Source organism: Thermomyces lanuginosus, assembly GCF_041956635.1.
Source record: "Thermomyces lanuginosus strain ATCC 200065 unplaced genomic scaffold VTN49scaffold_34, whole genome shotgun sequence".
Lineage (NCBI taxonomy): Eukaryota > Fungi > Ascomycota > Eurotiomycetes > Eurotiales > Trichocomaceae > Thermomyces > Thermomyces lanuginosus.
This window is the reverse complement of record NW_027192368.1, coordinates 98,626-119,555: the sequence shown is the minus strand read 5'-3', so window position 1 is coordinate 119,555 and position 20,930 is coordinate 98,626. Positions and strand designations below refer to the sequence as shown.

The 20,930-nt window shown below is 55.9% G+C and overlaps 9 protein-coding genes across 9 annotated transcripts; 6 read left to right on the top strand and 3 right to left on the bottom strand.

The window, feature by feature from the left end:
• Window positions 1–945: 945 nt before the first annotated feature.
• Window positions 946–5,725, top strand: VTN49DRAFT_5333 (uncharacterized protein; the record flags this gene model as incomplete). Its single annotated transcript, XM_069413379.1, has 5 exons — window positions 946–1,016; window positions 1,065–1,293; window positions 1,351–1,981; window positions 2,055–2,108; window positions 2,325–5,725. The coding sequence occupies 5 exons, from the start codon at window positions 946–948 to the stop codon at window positions 5,723–5,725; spliced, it is 4,386 nt and encodes a 1,461-aa protein (XP_069266568.1).
• A 643-nt stretch (window positions 5,726–6,368) lies between these two features.
• VTN49DRAFT_5332 (uncharacterized protein) lies at window positions 6,369–6,771 on the top strand (the record flags this gene model as incomplete). The annotated part of the gene is made up of 2 exons (XM_069413378.1): window positions 6,369–6,555; window positions 6,614–6,771. 2 exons carry the CDS (start codon window positions 6,369–6,371, stop codon window positions 6,769–6,771), a joined length of 345 nt encoding a protein of 114 aa, XP_069266567.1.
• An 80-nt stretch (window positions 6,772–6,851) lies between these two features.
• On the bottom strand, window positions 6,852–7,778 carry VTN49DRAFT_5331 (uncharacterized protein; the record flags this gene model as incomplete). The annotated part of the gene is made up of 1 exon (XM_069413377.1): window positions 6,852–7,778. One exon carries the CDS (start codon window positions 7,776–7,778, stop codon window positions 6,852–6,854), a length of 927 nt encoding a protein of 308 aa, XP_069266566.1.
• Window positions 7,779–7,887: 109 nt separating this feature from the next.
• Window positions 7,888–8,895, top strand: VTN49DRAFT_5330 (uncharacterized protein; the record flags this gene model as incomplete). The annotated part of the gene is made up of 1 exon (XM_069413376.1): window positions 7,888–8,895. One exon carries the CDS (start codon window positions 7,888–7,890, stop codon window positions 8,893–8,895), a length of 1,008 nt encoding a protein of 335 aa, XP_069266565.1.
• A 436-nt stretch (window positions 8,896–9,331) lies between these two features.
• Window positions 9,332–11,596, bottom strand: VTN49DRAFT_5329 (uncharacterized protein; the record flags this gene model as incomplete). Its single annotated transcript, XM_069413374.1, has 1 exon — window positions 9,332–11,596. One exon carries the CDS (start codon window positions 11,594–11,596, stop codon window positions 9,332–9,334), a length of 2,265 nt encoding a protein of 754 aa, XP_069266564.1.
• Window positions 11,597–11,870: 274 nt separating this feature from the next.
• VTN49DRAFT_5328 (uncharacterized protein) lies at window positions 11,871–12,902 on the top strand (the record flags this gene model as incomplete). The annotated part of the gene is made up of 1 exon (XM_069413373.1): window positions 11,871–12,902. One exon carries the CDS (start codon window positions 11,871–11,873, stop codon window positions 12,900–12,902), a length of 1,032 nt encoding a protein of 343 aa, XP_069266563.1.
• Window positions 12,903–13,147: 245 nt separating this feature from the next.
• On the bottom strand, window positions 13,148–17,581 carry VTN49DRAFT_5327 (uncharacterized protein; the record flags this gene model as incomplete). The annotated part of the gene is made up of 4 exons (XM_069413372.1): window positions 13,148–13,411; window positions 13,496–17,293; window positions 17,351–17,462; window positions 17,514–17,581. The coding sequence occupies 4 exons, from the start codon at window positions 17,579–17,581 to the stop codon at window positions 13,148–13,150; spliced, it is 4,242 nt and encodes a 1,413-aa protein (XP_069266562.1).
• Window positions 17,582–17,815: 234 nt separating this feature from the next.
• VTN49DRAFT_5326 (uncharacterized protein) lies at window positions 17,816–18,644 on the top strand (the record flags this gene model as incomplete). Its single annotated transcript, XM_069413371.1, has 3 exons — window positions 17,816–17,987; window positions 18,048–18,219; window positions 18,278–18,644. 3 exons carry the CDS (start codon window positions 17,816–17,818, stop codon window positions 18,642–18,644), a joined length of 711 nt encoding a protein of 236 aa, XP_069266561.1.
• Window positions 18,645–19,253: 609 nt separating this feature from the next.
• On the top strand, window positions 19,254–20,733 carry VTN49DRAFT_5325 (uncharacterized protein; the record flags this gene model as incomplete). Its single annotated transcript, XM_069413370.1, has 6 exons — window positions 19,254–19,305; window positions 19,523–19,557; window positions 20,118–20,187; window positions 20,242–20,337; window positions 20,389–20,510; window positions 20,605–20,733. 6 exons carry the CDS (start codon window positions 19,254–19,256, stop codon window positions 20,731–20,733), a joined length of 504 nt encoding a protein of 167 aa, XP_069266560.1.
• Window positions 20,734–20,930: the final 197 nt, after the last annotated feature.

Below are 20,930 nucleotides of genomic sequence, written 5' to 3'. Positions count from 1 at the left end.
ATTCTGGCACTCATCCGGGGAGTTCTGGATTCTACTGCCTAGACCCTCCCTCCAGTACTGTACTATAGATGGATCATTCTGCAGGGGTATTGAGGAATAGTTCCCATTCGTCTCCGAAGTACTCCATGCAGACTGCTAGGAAATTTCTATGATGAAATTCCATCCATCTTGCCATCAACCCACGAATCACATCATCGACACGTGATGATTTCTGGTCATCTGAAGGCATAGCCCTGCCTTTCCGTCCTCCCTGATGACTTGAGACTTGTTCCACTGAGTGCCCTTCTCTGCGCGTCACGTGTGTAGTTATTGGTGTGCCGGGCAACCGCAGCCTTTTTTTATAGCTCAATACGAATTGCCACGGATGGCATCGCCAGTGCGATCATGGTGGGCACACTCTCACCGGTTCTCAGAGCATCGCTCAACCCTGCAAGCTGCCGAGATGATGCCGCAAAATGGAGGAGAGCTACGACTCAAGGGACCTTTTGGAGCGCACGGATAATGTTCCCATTCTTCTCTCTGACTACACTATTCCTGTCCAGGCGTAGTGCAGGGCTTAGGGCACAGATCACCCGCCCATATCTCCATCCATGACTCAGCAGCCAACAATATAGGTTAGGTTATTCGGAAATGCTCCAATGATCTGCAGATCTGGGGACGGGCACACCCCTGCCGGCCCTGCCCCAGCCGCTGCCGCCCTCCATGCACGCCCCCCTCCCCCAAAGTAGCTCTGGCCTATTATGCGTGAAACTCACCTGCGGCTCAGCCGGGCACGTCCAGTAGTCAGCAGGGCAGTTACCGTCGCACGATGGCTCCGTTTTATCAGTCAGTTCTCTCGGAGACGGCTTTTATTCTCGCTCGCCGTGCACTTCATTTTTTTTTTTTTCTTTTCACATCACTCATTCTTTCCTCTCTCTCACGGATGATCTCCGTCTCTGATCCGCCATGGCTCCCACTGTGAAGGAGTTTGGATTGACGGAGATCTACTCCTCGCCGGAAAGGCCACCTCTAGTAGAGTATGTTGTTCGTAAGAGCCTAGTTGGCTAGTGCTGATGTGTTCTTAGTGTCGTGTTTGTTCACGGGCTGAACGGCCATCCGCAGAAGACCTGGACAAGCAAGAATGGCGTCTTCTGGCCGGCCGATCTACTTCCGCAGTTCCTCGACGACCTCCGCGTTCGCGTCCTGACGTATGGGTACAATGCGAATGTAACTGCGTTTACCGACGGAGCGTCGAAAGATCACATTATTCATCATGCCGAGACTCTTGCGAGCGATCTGTATGCGAACAGAAGCGTGAGTGGAATCTCATTATCGATGAACTTGCAAATGAAAGAAACTGATTCGTTGAAGTTGCGCCGCTGTCTCGAGCGCCCTATCATTTTCGTTTGCCATTCCCTTGGCGGTCTTGTTGTCAAGCGATGCATGATCCACTGCCGAAGCGTCGAGAATGAGAGGATCCGCCATTTGCGGTCCATCTACGTCTCCACCTACGGTATCTTGTTCATGGGGACGCCGCACAACGGCTCGGACCTGGCAAAATGGGGGTTACTGTTGCAGAAAATCTGCAGCGCGGTGTTACCCAGGAAGTTCCTCGACTCGTCGCCGCAACTAGTTCAGGCGCTTGCGACTCGGAACGAAACGCTGCTGAACATCAACCGCCTGTTCAATGACACGTTCAGCCGGTTCCACGTGTACTTCTTCCACGAAACCAAGCCGCTGGATCTGAAGGGCACGCGAGAAATCATCGTCGACGAGTCCTCGGCGGCTCCGGATATCGAGGGGGCTGAACGCCGGGGCATCGAGGCCGATCACAGCAGCATGGTCAAGTTTGATGACGAAAACTCCCCCGGTTTTGAAGCTGTCGCGGAAGCCATCGTTCGCTATTCGCGAGATGCGCCGTCCACCATTGCAGGCAGATGGGCCGAGGAGAAAAAGCTCGCCGACATCCAGCGTCGCGTCAAGGCCCAGGAACTCATGGGTAGTGAGTCATCGGCGGGAATGACTTATTCTCGCTTCTCTTTTTGAGTGAAGAATGGTCGTGCTGACTGACACAGCTGTGGATGATGATTCCGTAGAGGATGCTCCAGTGGCGCATGGTGATCGGATGGGTATGGCACATCGTCTCCTTCCCCAGTCCAATTCTTCCATCACACTGCAGGCATATGAGATTGTTGAACCCGAAACAAACGACATATCCCATGTACCCAAACATCATTGAGTGTTCCATGTATCGTTAAGTCGTTGCGCGGAATTCCCTGATGAGAAACAATCAACACCCATGGTTTGTTATTTCGAATCAAGTGCTGATCGCTCTTGTTCTGTAGGTAACTCCGTACCACTTCTACCGGCGCCATCGCAAAATGGATCGAACGGAGCCTCAAATCTCCTTACACGCAGCGTAGAATCGCTACCGACGTACCGACGGCCCATGTTTGTGGTGCCGCCTGGCTTCCATCCGAACGCGATTTTCGTTGGCATGGAGAAAGAGATGACCGAGCTGCATGACCGAGCTTTCAAAGTCAAGAAGCGTGCGGATCGAGTGGCAGCAGTTCTGATCTGCGGGGTGCCGGGATCCGGAAAGTCGCACCTCGCGCGCGAGTACGTCCACCGGTATCGCAGAGAATTCCCTGGCGGCATCTTCTGGATCGACGCCAAATCGAAAGAAACCATGGACAAGTGCTACTTGGAAGTGGCCCAGGCGGCAGCGCTCACTGCTGGCCTAGAGCCCAATGACTATGCCTGGAACGACTCCGAAGCGCTCGTGGACGAGGTCCGTCGGTGGTTCGAGAACCGCGAAGAGTGGCTGTTGGTATATGACGGCCTCAGCTTCGACGATGACCGGGAAATTACCTATTTCAAGCGGTATCTCCCGTTCAGCAAGAGGAGCTCGATCATATACACCTCCGTCGACCGGACTCTGGCGCGGAAGCAGCGACTGTTCGAGCCGTACTGTCTGACGGTGCGGCAACTCAAGGTCGATGAAGGTCGGCAGCTGCTGTTCAAAACTCTCGGCATCAAGAAACCGACCGCGGAGCAGATCAAAAAAGCCACGGAGATCGTCGAACACTACCAGGGTCTCCCGCTGGCGATCCATGCAATCAGTCGTCGGTTGAGTGCCACTGGGAGACCCCTGGAGAAGTACAGGGTCAGTTCCCATATTGATCAGAGATTGGCCGAGCCGTTCCTCGAAATTATGCGTGATCTCCACGACCGGCAACACTTTGCGGCACTCAACATGATCAACCTGCTGGCCTTCTTCGGTCATCATGTTCCCGTTGGCATGATCGCTTGGGGTCGAAGTGCGCTGGAGGCCTTTCAGGTGGATGTTATGACGAGCTCCCGTCCCGGAGAGCACGGCGACATGGACACTACCCTTGGGATTCTGATCCAGTACGGGCTCATTGAGCGAGTGTCTGATCCCTACCCGACTGACTCCGAGTCCACGGTCTCGTTCAACGGTTCGTCTCCCAAACCGAATGGGGAGAACGGGGCAGTCGAGTCGTTTGGGTCGATTGCGGGCGATAGCCAGAAGTCGTCGATCGTGTACCAGAGCACCGTTGACATGATCAAGATCCACAGTGTCGTCCAAGGGTTCTGTCGCGACGAGCTTAAGATCATGGACCGAGAAACAAAAACAACGCGGCATCCGCAAGACGCCAGCTTCTACACTTCGTGGTTGGTTGTGGCAACGAGTGTGCTCTGCAAATCGTGGGAGATTGCTCGATGCAAGATGGATCAGTACTCCGGTCCGTCGGCGTTCGCAAAGGACATTCGAGAGTACGAGACGCATGCCCAGCGAATCATGACCCACTTCAAGAAGGCCGACCTGCAGCCACCAGTGGTTCGCGAAGCGAGAAAACTGCTCCGCCAGGCGATCATGAACATCAAAGATGAGATTGCCAAACTCTCGCCCAGCACATCGCACGAGAACGGGGTGTATGGGAGATCCATATTTGACCGAACCAGCAGCTCGTCCTCTGGCCCGTCGTCGTCGTTTGAGGACAACGAGCACTTGCGTTCGCCCACGTCCGAAGACGATGAGGACAAGACCCAGTCGATCGACTCGCCGTTGGAGACCACTGTGACCGAGCAACGGAACCACATGCGTCTTGGGCTCTTTCCCCCGCACATTTTCCGTCCGGGAACAGAGAGCCGAGACGACACGACGGACAGTGAACAGAGAGGAACACCGAGTTACCAGCCTTCGCCTAACCCCTCACATGTCAGTCAGGCTACGGAAACTCCGGTCATCGGTGCACAGGATGACGGCGTTGAGACTGACGGCTCTTCTGGATGGACGCCCGTCGAGCATAAGAAGAAAAAGATCAAGTCCTGGAGTCAACCCCCCGAGAGGTCACCCCAGAAGCCATCGCCCGAAAGGAGGAAGCGAGGCCGGTTCGATCGGCTGCGTATCCCGTTCCGACGGGCCTCAGCGCTGACCAGGCTTTCATCAGTCAGCGGAGAAGGTTCAATCAGCTCTCCGTCGGACAAGGGCGATAAAAGTTCGAAGAGCAGTGTCAAAGATGCGCGAACAAGTCTGGCTCAATTTGTGCAATCTCCTCCTCCTCGAGAAAGCCAGACGAAAGCGGATCAAGAGAATCGACCGACGTGGGCCGCCATCGCAGCGAAATTGCCTATACGGACTCAAACAAGCTCAACGACGTCTTCTGTAACAAACCAGGTGCGGCCGTCGAGCCTGCCGGTGGAATTCGCTCAGGAGCAGCGGACACCCGACACACGGAGCAGCCAGTCCAGCAGTGGTGCCCAGTTGTCGTTGTCCGTAGAGGTGCCGACACAGCAGATGAACCTCGGAAGTCGCAGCGATCCTGCGCTGGGGCCGGAGCATCCATCTGCACCGGAGCATGTGCAATCGGCGCCGGGGTCTCGATCTCACTCGCGCCATGGGACTTCAATCCCGGTCCGTGTCCAGGGAACGGGATCGTTGCATGACACCGCTCCTCGACCGGCCACAACTCGACGACGGAATCTCCTCGGAATACCACAGCAGGTGAACTCATCCCTGCTGTTGCCCGGACCGCAGCCAATACAGGACAGCGCTGCCGCGGGACATCCGTCGGCCATCATGCCAGGCACCTCGCCTCCACCTGGCTACTCGTCTGAGCCGCTGCCCACGCCCATGTCGAGAGACACGTCGAGGCAGTCGGCAGAATCGGCATTCACGGAGCCAATGCATGCCACCTCCCAACCGGTCCCGATTCCGATGCCTGGATACCAGTCTGCCTACGGGTACGCAGGACCACCACCGGAACGCCGCAGGCACCGACGCACCAACTCTTCGGGCAGCGGGCAGGACCCCGCCCAGCAGTGGATCCACTTTGGCGGGCACGAAGTGGACATTGATCAAGCACGGCAGCGAGTCGAAGACTGGACGCAGCGTCAAGAGCGGCCGCCGTGGGAAATGTACTATCCTCAACACCTTCAGCAGCAACCGTCCCGGCCGCCCACGCCCAGACATTCTCCTCAGCCGACAATGATGCGACCATCACAGCCGCTGCGGCCACCCACGGTGTCTGCAACGGTGATGATGCCAGAACCAGATGAGTTCGTCGCTGAATATCCCCATAACCTCGTCGTCGCCCGGCAGCAGACTCGACCCCGACCGCGCTCCCGCGCCGGTAGCGCACCGTCACAGCCGGGAAATCTGCAATTTGACGACGACGAGGGGAGACTCGGGCTGGGGATTGAGCCTCCTTATCCAGTCTAAAAATTGTTTTCTGTTCATTTTTAGATGATTTGCATTGAACGGAGCGAAAAAGGAGTTTGAAAAGGGACGGCGCAGACGAGAAAAGAACAAATAGACTCACGATACCCCTTTTTTTATTTACCTCACACGGAGATGTGTGCGAATTTGTGCGATTACTGAAAGAGGTTCTTCGGTTACGGGTGTGAATTTGGGTGTCTTGATTTTTTTCTTCACTGGTGTTTTTGCTTTGCTAAAGAAACTGTATCATTAATGCTTAATATTCTCAATTCGGAAATTATCATTGACAAACCCTAATCGCAACGGGGATCGGATCAGTAAATCTTCCAGCCGACGTCATCAAGCGAGCCCTTGGGAATCTGGACTGTGGAGCATGGTGCAGCATCGACGTCAGAATGACATGGTCTCATACCCATCTATGCCCGCATTAAGGAACATGAACAGGTCCAACAATGTACAGAGCAGGAAATTCCAGTGACGTCGACCACGCAAGCTGTCCAGCAGCAGGACGACCGTTCCTATTATTTAATTCACATCCACAGGTAGTCTATATAGTCAAGACATAAGCCCCAACTCTCGAAGCCTCATCTATCACTAGACGAACCCTTTTCATCGAATCGAGTCCAATCAATCCAAGACCATAACCATGTCGTCGACAATCACCCGTTCCCTCCGCCCCGCTTATTCTACAGTCAACCGCAGCCTTATCGGCATACGGGCATTTTCCACGTCGCCATGGTATAGCAAAGGCCCCATCGATGTGACTAAGGAGACGCTGAAAAAGGTCGATCGGACGGTGTCAAATGCTGCGGTGAAGGGTATTGAGAAGGGGGGTACGTTTCAACCCCAGAGTCCTTCCATTATTGGGAAAAGTAACTGACAAGTGGTTAGAAAAAGCAACCGAGGCGATTAAGAGGACGGTTGGCTCTAAAAGCGACCGTGCCGCACGAGAGGCCGAGGAAGTCGCGGGCCAGGCGAGACAGAAAACCGGGGAGATGGCGTCGGAAGCCAAGGAGAAGGCCGGAGACATGGCATCGCAGGCAAAGTAGAAGACGGAGGAGTTGAAGCGTTGAATATAAGTTCTGTATTATACTGTCCATTTCAATATAAGGGAGTAAAGGGCTTTTGATTAAGTGTCCTCATCTCGCGCAAGCATTACCACATACTCGCGCGAGCTCCGCCCAAACCGTAGCACGTCCTTATCCCTCAACTCGACATACCTCGCCGGCGGAATAATCTCATCGTTGACCACCGACCCATTCGAGCTCTCCAGATCGATCAGATACGGACGCACTTTTCCCGTCCGCTCCCCAAACTCATCTCGCGTCTCGACGTACCGGAACTGGATCGCCGCATGCTGCTTCGAGCAGCTCGGATGCTCCAGCGGGAAATCCACCACGAGCTTCTCCCGCCCAATTAGCCAGCAGCTGCGATCGCTGAGCCGCACGGTGTCGAGCAGGTCGTCGCCCTTGAACACGTACAGCCTCCAGTCGTCGCTGGCGGGCGGCTTGCGCGCTTCGGGCGGTTCATGGTATTTCAACACAATCTTTGCAGCGGTTCCTGCAGCGCCGCCACCGGGTATAGTCACCGTGTTGGTCTCCGCGGCGAGAGCGCCGGTGTTGGCGAAGTTGGGTTTTTCTTTCTCGCGCGGTGGGGATTTCTTCTGCATTGCCTTGGAATCTGATTGAGAATGGAATGCATCCTGTTGTGACGGGAGCGGCGCGCGTTCACGTCCGCGCCCACGATCTGGCGAGCGACTGGGACTGCCGCTGCGAGAGTCGCGCCTTCGTCGTTCCCGGTCCCGGTCTCGGTGGTGCCGTCGACGATCGTCTGGGCTCCGCCGTCTTCCTCGATACTCTTCTGAGGATGCACTGGCGGAACGGTCTCGCCGGCGGCGGGAGTAGTACTTGTCGTCGTCGCGGTCGTAGGATCTTCTTCGTCGATGGCGCTCCCGGCTGTCATCTTCGTAGCGATGCCGGTCGTGCCGCGACCGATAGCGGTCTCGAGACCGTGATCGCCGTCTTCGGTCTCGATAGTCTGGGTCTGAGGAGGCCATGGCGTAGCTAATTGACTTAGCTTTCTCAAGCCGACTCTAGGAGCTCTCTAGAGGCTAGAGGAGACAGCGGGTCACGTGCATCGGGTTTGGTCAGTCATGCCGCCGAGGAATGATGGAACATTTCAACAGTAAGCAGCAAGTGAAACCACGACCCGTTCCCAATCGGCAGCCGCCAGCCTGCCATGGCAGAGAGGCAATGTATAAAAGACCAACTTGTCTTTGCTCGCTGAGCTCGAGAATCCCGCGCCTACGAGCTCATTCGCTTGGATGTACTAGTTCGGGTCATCAGCCGACCCGCCTCGGCTCCCGCTCACGGCCACGACAATGCCGCCGGTACGCGACTGAAGCAAGGAATCCCGAGTCCAGCAGTTCCACTGATGGCGCGCCCTGGTGGCCGACCACGCCGTCATTCACACCCTATGACATCTTCCGCCTGGACCGCACGGCGCCGTACTCGAAGCGGCGGTTCTACGAGCTCGTCAAGCTGTATCATCCCGATAGTCCGTGCAATGGGCACCCAGCCTGCGCGGGGCTTTCGCGCGAGGTACGGCTACGACGGTACCGGCTGATCATTGCCGCGCACGAAATCCTGTCAGACCCAGTCAAACGCGCCGCATACGACCGGGATGGGACAGGCTGGTACTCACATCCAGACTACCCCGGTTCCCCGGGACCGGGGGGTCCTCGCCGGCCTTCAAGACCTCCTCCAAGGGACGACATCATTTATGCAAACAGTACATGGGAGGACTGGGAGCGGTACTATACCCGCCACCACCCCCCACACCAGCAGCAGGTCGTCTCACACCGGACATTCGTCACCTTCCTCTTACTGCTGACCTTCCTCGGCGGCATGGCACAGGCGTCCTGGATCTCACAGTCCAACGCAAGCCTCGAACGCCGCGTCCAGGAGGCTAATGCCCGGTCCGCGCGGCTCCTGCAGCGTCACCGCTCGGAGACGCAGCAGTTCCGCTCCAGCGAGACGCGTGTGCAGGATTTTCTGATGCGGCGGGATCCGTCTGGCTATGGGCTTAAGGGCGAGGAAGAGGTGGTGTACCAACGGGTGCTGGATTCGAGAAGGAGGGCGGCACCGGAGACGCATCTGCGGGCAGCTAACTAACCGCTTACCTCTTGGTTTGAAGCATTACTCATCGATTCGCTGTATATATGTTAGTTTCTTGTACCTATGATGAACCGGCCCATTAAGGCGGCCTTGAGACCTTTTGTATAAATCTCGACTCATCCATTATCGGCGAGCCATCAATGGCATTGAATTTACATGAAGTACTTGTTGGCCCTCGTCCTGTCTTGTGAAGAGGGATCAGGTTCACTCTCAATAATTCTTTATGGAAAGCTCATGCAACCATCGTAAATCTACAAGATCCTCGATCCATGCATGGAATGAACTCGTTGATATTGATATGATATTACATGCTAAGACAACGCCTAACCCTAGTCCAGCCCAGCCCATAGCCATGCCAGAAACCAACCGCCCAAATGTAGCCGATAGATCAAACAAATAAAACATTGGTAGATCCCCACTCCATGCATGCAAATCATAGAATCTCGTCATCGTCCATGGTGCCGACGTCGTCGTAGTCGTCAACCGGGTCACCTGCAGCAATATTCCGCAGGACCGTGGGCATCGACGTCGACTCCGTCGCACTCCAAGCTGAGCTAGTGGCTGTAGAAACCTTTGTGGTTTGCCGGTGCCACAGGTCATAGAACCTGCCACGCGAACTCGGAGGAGCGCCGATTGGCATATCCGGTGTGAGTGACAAATCCCCCTCATCGACGTACCCGTCCCACAGGCCGAGTAATTGCGCGACGAGGCGCACTACCGCAAGCAAGACCGTAACAAGGGGCGATAAGATTGCTGACAGTCGTGACCACCGCCAGAGCATCGTCGGTAACGTGAACGGGAACCGTGGTGCGTCCGGGTGCAGACAGTACCCGTCGCATACCTCGGCGACTGTCGGGTGGCAGTACGCGTCGCACATGCTGCGCTCTGTGACGTACCACGCCGCTACCGCGAGAAGCGCCCAGCCGAGGTGCGTCGGGCGTATCCGTCGCGTGGCTGGGTCCCGACGCCAAAGTAATGATATGGGAATGACGAGGTAGACGCGTCCATCTGTGCTAACCTGGGAGTCGTCTCCGGATGACGGAGCCGATGAGATGCGCTTCTCGAGGCTGGCCAGCCCGCTGCGCGCGTCGTGGATGCTGCGGATGATCGTTTGAAGTTTGTTATTCAGTCGGTCTAGGGTTGTCGTTCCATTGTCGAGGTTTTCTGGTTCCGAGTCCAGCGTGTCGGGACCTTCATCTTTGAGACTCTCGTTATTCCCGGCATCGATGATTTCTTGCAGCGAGTTGATAGTGTCGTCACTCATGATTGGGCTGCCATTGCTTTTCGCATCCTGAATAACCGCCTCCAGCGCGCTCTTTGGGAGATTCGGGGGGACGAGCGGTGGCTTTTGTTTTATTTGCGATTGTTTTTCCTCGACCTTTATACTTTGCTTTTCCTCATTAGGCTCTGGCTTGGGTTCCGGCTTAGGTTCTGTAGCTGTCTCCGTCTTTTTTGTAAACCATAGGCTTCTCCAAGTAGTACCGCGATTCTCCGGTGGTTGAGCTCTGGGTGGATTCGGGTCCGGTTTGCTGGGAGTCTGGTCATCTTCAACTTTTGGTGCAGGCCGTTGGGTCATGGGGGTCTTGAACCATGCCCCAACCACCACCGGCGTTTTATCCGGAACCTGCCTCTCCGCCGGGGTCGCCTGTGCCGGTGTGCGGTTCTGGCTGGGACTTGCCGTGCGATGGAGTTTGCGGAGAAGCTCCCGCGAGTCTCTATGTGTGCTTCTCGAGCTCGTCCTCGACACGGGCCTGTTCACCGGTGTCTCAGAGACAGCAGCTCCTGATGGTGCCGTACTGTTAGTCTCTGCAGCTTTTTCTTTGTTCGGGCTGTTTGATCGAGCCGATCGCGCGTTCAGCTGCTCTCGTTCTGTAAACCGTCTTTCTCGCGGGGTCTGGCGGGTGATGCTGTTCAACCACTCTCGATGGTTTCTTGTCCGGGACCAACTCCGCGGCACATTTAATGGGGGTTTGAGTCCATCGTCCGGATCTTCCGCGGCCTGCACCGGTTGCTCTTCGTGCTCAACACGCTGTAACCCGTCCGCTCTCGACGTAATACCCCTGCTGAGGACCGGCGACTGGTTCGCCGTGACGCGTTTTAGCCGTTCCTCATCCCGCCTGTAGTCCGCCAATCTTCTGCGCATTGAATCGTCGGTCAGATCGTCCAGAAAGCTGAGATTCGCGCCGTATTCCTCTTCGTCCCCGTTGATCGACGGCACTGCACGCCGCTCCCTCGAGCTGCGACGCGAGGTGTAGTCCGAGCGCGAATCGTGATCCTGCACTACCAGATCGGCGCCGTTGATTTGTCGGTACGTTTCGAGCAGCTCCCCCGGCGGCGGGCTTCTGACTTCGGCCAGGGGTGAGGGGATCGCAAGGCTGCGTTGGGTCCTCGGTCGCGGACTGGGACTGGGTGTTGTTGACTTCCGCACGTTGTTGCTACTGTTAGCGTCGTGACCGTTGATGTCCATCGAAATGGACTCCGAGGTGGCCTCGAACGCACCGCGGAGGGTGCTGGTCAGACCGAAGCTGGTGCGCGGTCGGACGCCATTGTTGTTCCTCGACGCGGGACTCGAGATGGAAGGGGAGCCGCGATTGAGAATGCGGTCGCTGCGCTCGGAGTAGCGCGCACGTGAAAATGGAGACGGAGAGTGAAACGGATGCGGGGACGCACGAGTCGCCGTGCGTTCTGGAGAGGACATGCTAGTTTCTCGACATCGCGTTGTTTTTTGTCGCGGTCTCTGCATTCCTGGAACCGCGATGACAGTTGATCTCAGAATCGAACGCTTTTCCAAATCCGGAAAAGCGCAAACAGCTTCCTACCTGACATCTTTCACCTTGAATTCCATCTCAAGCCGAAGCTCCAAGAAGGCTCAATCCAGGGAGTTCGTGTCCAAAAGGGAACTCGAATACCGTGCCATGTTCGAATTACGGACTTTTCAAAATACATCAAAACCTGCACGGTGAAGCGCGATCATGGCCAAACCAACACGCCGCGCGACTGACAAACCGAAGACGACCACGACAAAGATTCAGCAGAAGCCTCTAACACCGTTCGTCAAGCCGCCCTCGGTGCTGCAGCCGTTTCTTGACTCGCTCTCCCCACAGGATGTCTACCTCATTCACATCGACAGCCACCTGCCCAGGTTCAAGAAGCAGCTTTTCATCGTACCGGTGCTCTTGAACTTTGCCATCTCGCTGGTTCTCGCATTCCGCATCTACCATGGCGCATTCGTCTATCCCGCGCTGTTTGCCGCGGTGCTGGGCTACAAAACATCGATGTCGGTGGACGTGTCTGCGCTGTCGTGGGGTGAGTTCATCCGCATCATCCTGCGCCGCACCATGATCTTCACCGTGGACTATCTGCTCTTCACGCTGTTCCTGCCGTGGCCAATTCGCTTCATCCGCGGGCCTGTGCACTGGCGCTGGAAGATTGGGTTCCGCGCGCGGGAGATTGTGGTGCGCCGGAGCCGTCGGACATGGAGTGAGAAGCTGGCCCGCAACCGCTGGATTTACGAGGACGAGGCGACGGTGCGCGAAAAGGTGGTTCCAGCGGTAGCCCCGCAGCGTCTGCAGAAGAGTGGATTCGTGCTTGTCGACGCAGATTGGGACCTTGAATACGCGGCCATGGTGCGGGCTCATGAGCTGGTTGACCTGACCCGCCGCGGCGAAGGGATCCAGTTGGACGAGTTCCGCACCGCCGTCCTTGTCCACACCGACGACGACGGCTGGCTCATCTGGCGGGTCGAGGATGAGGAAAAGAAGGAGGGTCGCGACAAGCTGCTCGCGTTCCGGCGCAAACTCGCTTCCATCGGGAAAGAGGATCTGTTTTTCCGCTGGGTCGAGCTCATCCAGTTCGAGAGCACCCAGCCCGGTGGCTTCACACCGGAGCGTCAGCGCAAGGCCATGCGAGAAGCCAAGCAGCTGTTTGAAGCTGAGGGCGTGGATTTTGCCCAGTTTTGGAGGGACGTGGGTGGAATGGAGGGCAATCTCATTGATTTAGATTAACCAACTACGGTTCGATATAATAACAAGAGCCGCTGTGCGGTCATTTATTACGAAAAGTACGTGTATTACTAGTTTTATAGAAGAATGACGAACAATGATTCCAAGTATGACCAAAGTAGATCCAGTCCATGACTTCTAAACCTACCGACGCCGACAACGTTGTACAGATCCATCCCGTCGCCAATGCGGAAGTCATATATAACAACATCAATCGTGTCGCATAGTCGATATATATAATACTCCCGTCATCGCTCTTCATATCGATAGTCTACCGACCACAGCCGTTCCCATGGCCGACGTTTTGTCGGGGACGTTTTCCTCGTCGGGGATGCCGGCGACGCCGTGGCTGATGCGGTCGATGCGCGTCGTTGGTGCTGCTGCTCAGGGGGTTTCGAAGTTGTTGCAGCAGCAGCAGCAGCGGCGATTGTTGTAGCTCCGGATGCAGATCCAGAGCCTCGGCGCACTTGTTGTGCTTGTGCTTGTGCTTGTGTGTGTCCCGCCGTTGTTGCCTGTTCACACATCCTGGAGTATTAGTCCTGTTCCGGCAGCATAGATTAGAGGATTCACGGCCTCCGGAGAAGATCGCGGCGAACCTCATCGAAAAGGGCTGCCGAGTCCCGCGGCGTCTGACCCGACGCTGCGTCTGCCTCGGCCGGCTGCACCACGTTGTCGCCCGTTGCTGATTCTGCTGTTGCGGGCGCCAGGCCTGTTGTAGGTGTTGTTGGCCCCGGCGCACCTTTACGGGAAGCATTGCTGTTGCGTCGGCTGTCGAGGCTCTTGGACAGAGTTTTGGCGACATTGCCGCCTACCGACGACCGCTTCATGCGGATAGTACCCTTGGCGTCGACGCGAGCCGAGGCGACAGTGCTCTTGCCCAGGCCCGGCGTGCTGGGTGCCCCGGGCTTCTCCTCCGTCGCGTCCAGCAGGTACCACCGTAGTCCGTCTGACAGGTCGAACGGGTTCTCGTCGTCCAGGGACGCGCCATCTCCGCTGGCCACGGATCGCCGGTCTTGACTGGCGCCGTTGTTCATCGACCGCGATAGGTCGACGACACGTTCCTCGATCCGCGTGATCCGCGCCAGCAACCACTCGCGCGTTGACAGCTTGTGCACGTCCTGCTCGCGCAGGAAATAGTGCGGTGCTCCGACGTTGAAGGCAGCCCACGACCGGATTGATTGGTTTCGCGTTGGCAGGAACAGTGCCAGGTCGCCTTCTTTGAAACCACGGTACGCGATCTTGTCGTGAGCCTCGCTCTGCGCTCGGTGGTATTTGTCCCGGTATGACCGTGCCTCCTTCTGCCACTTGCGCGCCAAGCCTTCAATGTCCTTTTCGCGCTTCACGATGGCATCGCCAAAGATATCGACATCGAACCGTGCCAGTGATTCGAGAAATGCAGAGAATGCCGCTGCCTCAGCTTCGGCATCGTCGTCGTTCACCCACGCCACAGGAGTGGGATCCGGCTCCAACGACGCGACCGCCGACGCTGACAGGCTTTCGCCCATTTCCGACGTGCCGGTGACCTTGGACGCCCTCTGCACGGAGTAATGATCATCCTGCTGCACCAGCGCGAACCCTAGTTGCTGGAGCATGCGACCCAGCTTCTCCGCCTGGCTATGGAGTCGACGCGACACTTCCTGCGCCCGTGATCCCCGGGCCTGGAGCAAGGATCGAGTACGTTGCTCCGCTTCTTGCATGGCCTTGAGTTGCTCATGGAGCTCTTTCAATCCCTCCTCTGCGGTGTGCGCCTGGGCATTCACCTGGACGAGCTTCTGGGAGAGGCTCGCGACTTTGCGTTCTTCCTCGGAAACGCGTTCACGGAGGACCTCAGAGCCGGTCTCGCCGGCCGCAAATTTGGAACGTAAATGGTCGAGTTGCGATCGCTCATCCTCAAGCTCAGTTCTCAGAACAGCCGCTTGTGACTGCTCATGTTGCAGCTCGTTTCGCAACCGCAATACCTCGGACTCATGCTTGTCGACGATGTCCTTCAAGTCCGCCGTAGTCACCTCCAAAGTACGCACTTGCTCCTCGAGTAGTTTCTTCTCAGAAGCGGCCTGCGCTGCTTGCTCTTCTGACCTTTTGGCATGGATCGCTAGTCCCTCCGCAAGGATCTCGATCGCCTTGGCCAGTGATGAGAAGTTTGACGGAATGGTTCCTCCCGGCGAGAGACTCGAGTGAGCTGCCTGCAGCGTCCCCAAGTTCTCTTGCTTTTCTTTCTCCATGTCCTCAAGTTGCTTCCGAAGTTGCGAGATGGTCTCCTCCTGGGACGTTATCTTGTCCTGCTGCGCCGCCAGCTCGGCAGATAAATTGTCCGCTCGCTTCTTCTCAGCGGTGTAATCTGCCTGCAGGCCAGCCGCTTCGGATCGGACAGCCTCCAGCTCGTCGGCTGCCTGGGACCGAGCATCTTCTAGTTGCATCGCCAACTTTTGCAGCCGCTCCTCCGCTTCCTGCTTCTCATGATCATGCTGGTCCTGAACGCGAAAGAGCTCCTCTTCGAGCTCCTCGATGCGGTGGCGCAGCTGTTTTGCTTCCGACTCCAAATACCGGCGCTCCTCCTCAAACTCCCGCTGTCGCGATTCTAAATTCTTGATGAGATCTTCTTTGGTGGACTGCGCTTCCTGCATGCGATCCGTAGTCGACCGGCGTTCAACGTCGGCTTCTCTCTGCAGCCTTTGCACAGTTTCCCTTTCGGCATTCAGTTCCGCCTCCAACGCCACGATGCGTTGAACTAGGGCCTTCTCGTCAGCTGTATGGTTGGCCGACATGCGGCGCGAAGACACGGAAGAACGGCGGGAGAGGGGGTCAGGGTGAGGGGATGCCGGAGACGTTGGCATGTCAGACCCGAAGTTGCCACTCAGAGGCCGGGTTATATGGCTTTGTCGATGGAGTAAATCTTCCAGTTTGCGGATCCGACTCTCAGAACCCTTGAGCTTCTCTTCCAACTTGGCCTTTTCCTCCTTCAGACTGCGCACCATATCATCGCCGCGGAGCAACAGTGAGCTCCGTCCCATGTCGATGACGCTTCCCTGTTTGAATGCCTTTGTCCGACGCCTCTGCTGGCGGGTAGGGTTGTCCAGATCAGCGTATATTTGACTGAGATGGTCAACTTCTTCAGTCATCCCTCTGGACTTGAGCGTCTCGAGATACGATTCAATGTCCTTGCGAGTCACCTCGGGCCACTCGGGTCCCTGACCCTGCAGATTGATCTCTAACCCGGGGGTCGCGTCATCCGCAAGAGAGACCAAATGTCCGATGGACCTGAGCCATTTTCTGCGCCGCCGCTGTTCTTCATCCCTGAGGATGGCAATCTCTTCAGCAAGATTCGCCGAATCTGTCTTCAACTTGTCATTCCATTCCCGCCGGCGCACAGCCTCGATTAGGACGGAGCCGTAGACGATGGGCAATTGGAATACGTCGTGGAGGATATCAAATGCATCGCCATCAACGTCCAGGTTGACGATCTGCGTCTGAGTGTTGGCCAGACGAGACTCTAGTGACGACACTCGCCGCATCGTTCGCGCAGCTCCTTCCATTGCTGAGTTTCGACGCTGCACAGCCTGCTCTAGGCCAGATTGTAACTCAATGCTACAGTCTCTGAGCGACGGTAGCAGATCTCGCGTATGACCCAGGGCCATTCTGGAAATGCTTGCAAGACTCTTTTGATTCCTCGGTAGCCCTAGGATATGTTCGTAGTCAGAGCCCATTTTCTTTGCCAATGTCTCTACTTCCTCGAGCAAGCTCTCAGAATTCTCCAAGGAAGAAGGTCGTGCTTGATCCAGCAGAACTTGCGTATCTGACGCTATCCCGTTCACCGCGGATTTGATGTCATTGACTCGTCGCGCAAAATCCTGGGACACCCCCAGGGCCTGAGATGCTGCGCGCTGAACTTCCGCGCCATCCAAGTAGTCCTGCAACGATCCCGTCTCCCGATCCCTCGAGCCCTTCTTTGGTGTCGGCGGTCGGCCGAGGAATGCAATGTCCTTTCTTGCCGGGATCGTCCTCAGGTTGTTCCATGCGCTCTGCCAACCTTCCAATGCTGATTTCTGTTCCTGCACCAGCTCATCTGCCCAGTTTTGAGCCTCTTGAAACCGGTTTTGGAGGTTTGTTACGTGCGACTTCAGGTTCTCGAGTGCGACGCCGACCGCTCGATTGATGATGTTTGTTCGCTCGTTGTGCTCCCGGATTTGCCGATCTATAGTCACGCATCGTTCCGCGACTTGCAGGGCCCAGGCCCGCCTTGCCATATACAAGTTTCGCCACGCTTGAATGTCGTTTTGGTCCGCCAGTGTATCCGGAGGGTTATCTGGGCGGTATGGGGATGGAGGAGGAATCCTGGGGAGCTGAACCTGGCCCGCGCTGGTGATCATCTGCCTGTCATAGACAAAGATCTCATCCTATGCGCTGCTTAGCAATCTACTCGGGCCCTATTGTATTGTAACAATCGTTCATACCTCGGTCGCCAGCGTTTGAATCTTGACATTTTTGCCTCGCGCTGTCATCAAAATCTGTCGCTGAGGCGATATCGATGTCTGGCGAGCAATCCATGATCGCAGTGCATCTGGGCTTATCGTCGCGTGAGCTTGGGGGCTCGGTAACGAGACTCGTGTCACTTACGAGGCAAACGACACCGGATCGGCAAGGAACAGCTCACCGGTGTGAGCTATATATATATGAAGCGACATATCCGGTCTCTCAGGCTGAGCGCAGGGCTCAGTTGAGACGCAGATGATGGAGGAATTAAGATATGAGGGAGCTCCGAGTCCATGTGTTGACCCGTCGGACTGATGCAACCCGCCTTGGCTTAGTGCACACCGCTCGCTCGCCAGTCACTCGACCTACTCTTCCGCGATCATCTGATAATCTATAAGGGTTTCTATCCGAGTACGGGTCCCACGATGGGCACTCTGTAACCGTCGATGGCGTCTGGCCCGCGTACTGCTGACCTCACTGAGGCCGAGACCGCGCTGTGTGATCTAGCCGCCGATGACAAGCGTGATGCGCTGTCGCTCTCCGACAAGGAAACTTTGATCCTGCGGCTCTACGACCAGCTGCAAGAGCTGGAACTGGAACGAGCTTTGTTGGAAGAAGGTGCGCGGAAAATCGCGACGTCGCCTGGAACCCCGTGACTGACCTGAGGCATGTGTCTAGAGCTCGAGGAGCCAGTCGGAGACGATGTGGAGGATCAGCTACGCGTCGCAGAGCAGGAGCTGCTGGAAGCTCGGGCGAGCTACACTATCCGCCGGCGGGCGATCGAGACTGTCCTTATGACGGATCCCGTGCTTAAGGCTGTTCATTTGAAAGCTACTACACCTGCAGAAAGGTTCGATTCCCACGCGTTTTCCCTTCATCGGCCAGTAATGCTCAAAATCACCGATTAGGGCACTACTGCCTTTGATCCACCGACGCGACGTCCTGTCTATGGTCCATGAGAATCTGGCCAACGCGCAAGCCTCCATCCTGGCCGCGCTCTCCGACGCCGAAGTTGAGACGATGCAGGCCACACAAACCAACCAGGAGCTTGTCAGCCAGCTCCTGCACCTAACCTCGCAGCAGTCGTCATGGCGCGACGAGGTGGACGACGATTCTCTTCGGTCGCAGATTGAGGAGGTCGAAAAGGAAGGCAAGAAAGCCCGCGCTCAGCGCGATCGCATCAAAGAAGTTGTCAGCGCCGTCATTGTGGGCAGCGGCGTGGACTGGGCTCGTGATGAGCGGCTACGGCAGCTTGTATTGGACGAGTTGAGCTAACGTACAGCTTACAATCACGGGTAATGTGAATCTGCTCGGATGAAACTCAGCTGATGTTTATGGATCATGGACACACCCAGCCCTGTAGCACTTTTTCTGGCAGAAACACGCTAAGAATCGCCCCAGTGTATCCAATAAAGTATCCAAAATAATAGCATGGAGCATGCCATCCATCCAAAGAATGCGTTCTGATGTGGCTGCAAGAAGGTTAGCGAGTTTTTCTTCAGAAACAAGAGGGCATTGCCTTGGCGCTTTGAATTCTGGCCGGCAAAGTGTATGAGTACACTCCCGATGGTCGCACTTGGAGCGTGCTGATTCCTGTAGCCAAATACGGAGTGCTGGTACCCGTTGTAAGGGCAACCATTGTGCATTGAGGGAATTAATATTGGCTCCAACCACAACTTGAAACTTATTTCTGGATCATACGGAGCAATCTTCGGAATCTGCTCCTGTTGGCATCATTTTGCCTCGATTGTTAGGCAATCTGGCTGTGTGCTGGATCACAGCCAGGGTGTATGTAACCGTCGGTAATGTATGTCATAATACGCGGAGCTCGCGGCAAGGGCCTCGACTTGGCCGGACTGGGACCACGCACCACCTGACAGGCAAATGACAGGCTCTCTGCGCCAGTCTGCAGCAAAGCTCCGGCGCCCAGAGTATGGTACAATACACGTATGATACGAGCGCGGGCTCCCTCTTTGGGAGTCAGAGCACAGTTCTTTACAGTTCTAGTCCAGTTACGAGGGACTCCGTAATAATTCTGGCTTCCCTGTGTTTCCCCCTCTTAGGCTGGCGCCCGCTCTTTTCTACTGCGGTTTCCCTCTTCCCTCTCTCTCCCCTATTTTCCCATACTTTCTCTCTCCCATACAAATCTGAAGGTACTCTCTCAGAGCACTGTCACTGCGCATTTCAGGTGAGCTCCCCACCCCCATACAATTTCCACCCCAGATCTACTTTTGCTTTGCCTCGACGCGCCCGCCACCATTTCTTTCTTTTTGATTTTCTTCTTATTTCTCCTGGCGAATTCCATCTCTTCGACGCGTGGCGACTAGTTATTTCCATCATTCCTTCGTCGTGGTGCGCGTTCACCCATGCCTTCCCTTAACACCCTGTCCACACCCATTCCCCCGGCTTGATGAATTTCATTTAGCATGTGGAATTCTTCATTTTCTGTTTTATTTTGCGCTCTTTAATGGTGCTTGGGAACATATTCCTCGTGTTGCGCGGTGGTGGTGGGTTTTGCATGTGGTGTTTCCGACCGCATGCGCGCCATGCCCCGTGATGTTTTGGCAGCCGCGCTCTTAGGCCAAATCAACCCTCGAGCTCTCATCGCACCACCACCGCGTACACTCGTTCCCATCACTCAGTTCTTGACTTTTTTCTGTGTTTTTCGTGGTCGCCTGCTTCCAATCTCTACTTTGTCCACCAATTGGCCTCGCTCACTTCCGGATCCGTCGCTGACTGTTCATCCAGCCTATCATCATGCCGAAGGAAAAGGCGACGCGCAAGACCAAGGCCCGTGCCGGCGAGAAGCGCAAGAAGGGTATGTAGGCGCGATCTGATTGTATTTGGTTTGAAGGGAGACTGACCTGGCCAGACCCCAACGCGCCCAAGCGTGGGTTGTCCGCATACATGTTCTTTGCCAATGAGAACCGAGAACGCGTCCGTGAAGAGAACCCCGGCATCGCATTTGGTAGGTGAATTCTTTCCGATTAGCGACGGCGCTGCTAACGGTCGTTGCCAGGTGCTTTGGGCCGCAAACTTGGTGAAATGTGGAAGAACCTAAGTGACGAGGAGCGCAAACCGTATGAGGACAAGGCCGCAGCTGATAAGAAGCGCTACGAAGATGAAAAAGCCCAATACGCCGTAAGGCCCCCCCCCCCATGTTGCTTTCTCTGACGCCCGTTTCTAACCATCCTTGCAGTCGGGCGGCGGAGACGATGATGAGGAATCCGGATAGACCGTCCTCCTTGCATTTTCTCCCTCTCTTCATCTCTTGTATGCGTTTCTCTTTATAATCACTAACGGTCTCTGGGTCGGGATCACGGGGTTTCGCGATGTATTGTGCTTTTATGCTGTGATTTATTGATAGGTACTCGTGCTTACTGGGGTGTACTGAACTTCGGATCTATTTTTCTCTTTTTCCTTCAAGGCGTTTCTGATTTTAGATCGATGGACCAAGCGGGCCCAAGCTCCTGATTGCTGATCGGTGATCCCCCCGGTCGGAGCCAGGCTGCAAGCCCTAGAAGCTAAAGAGTAGCTCTGCGGTTCAGCATCGCTGATAGG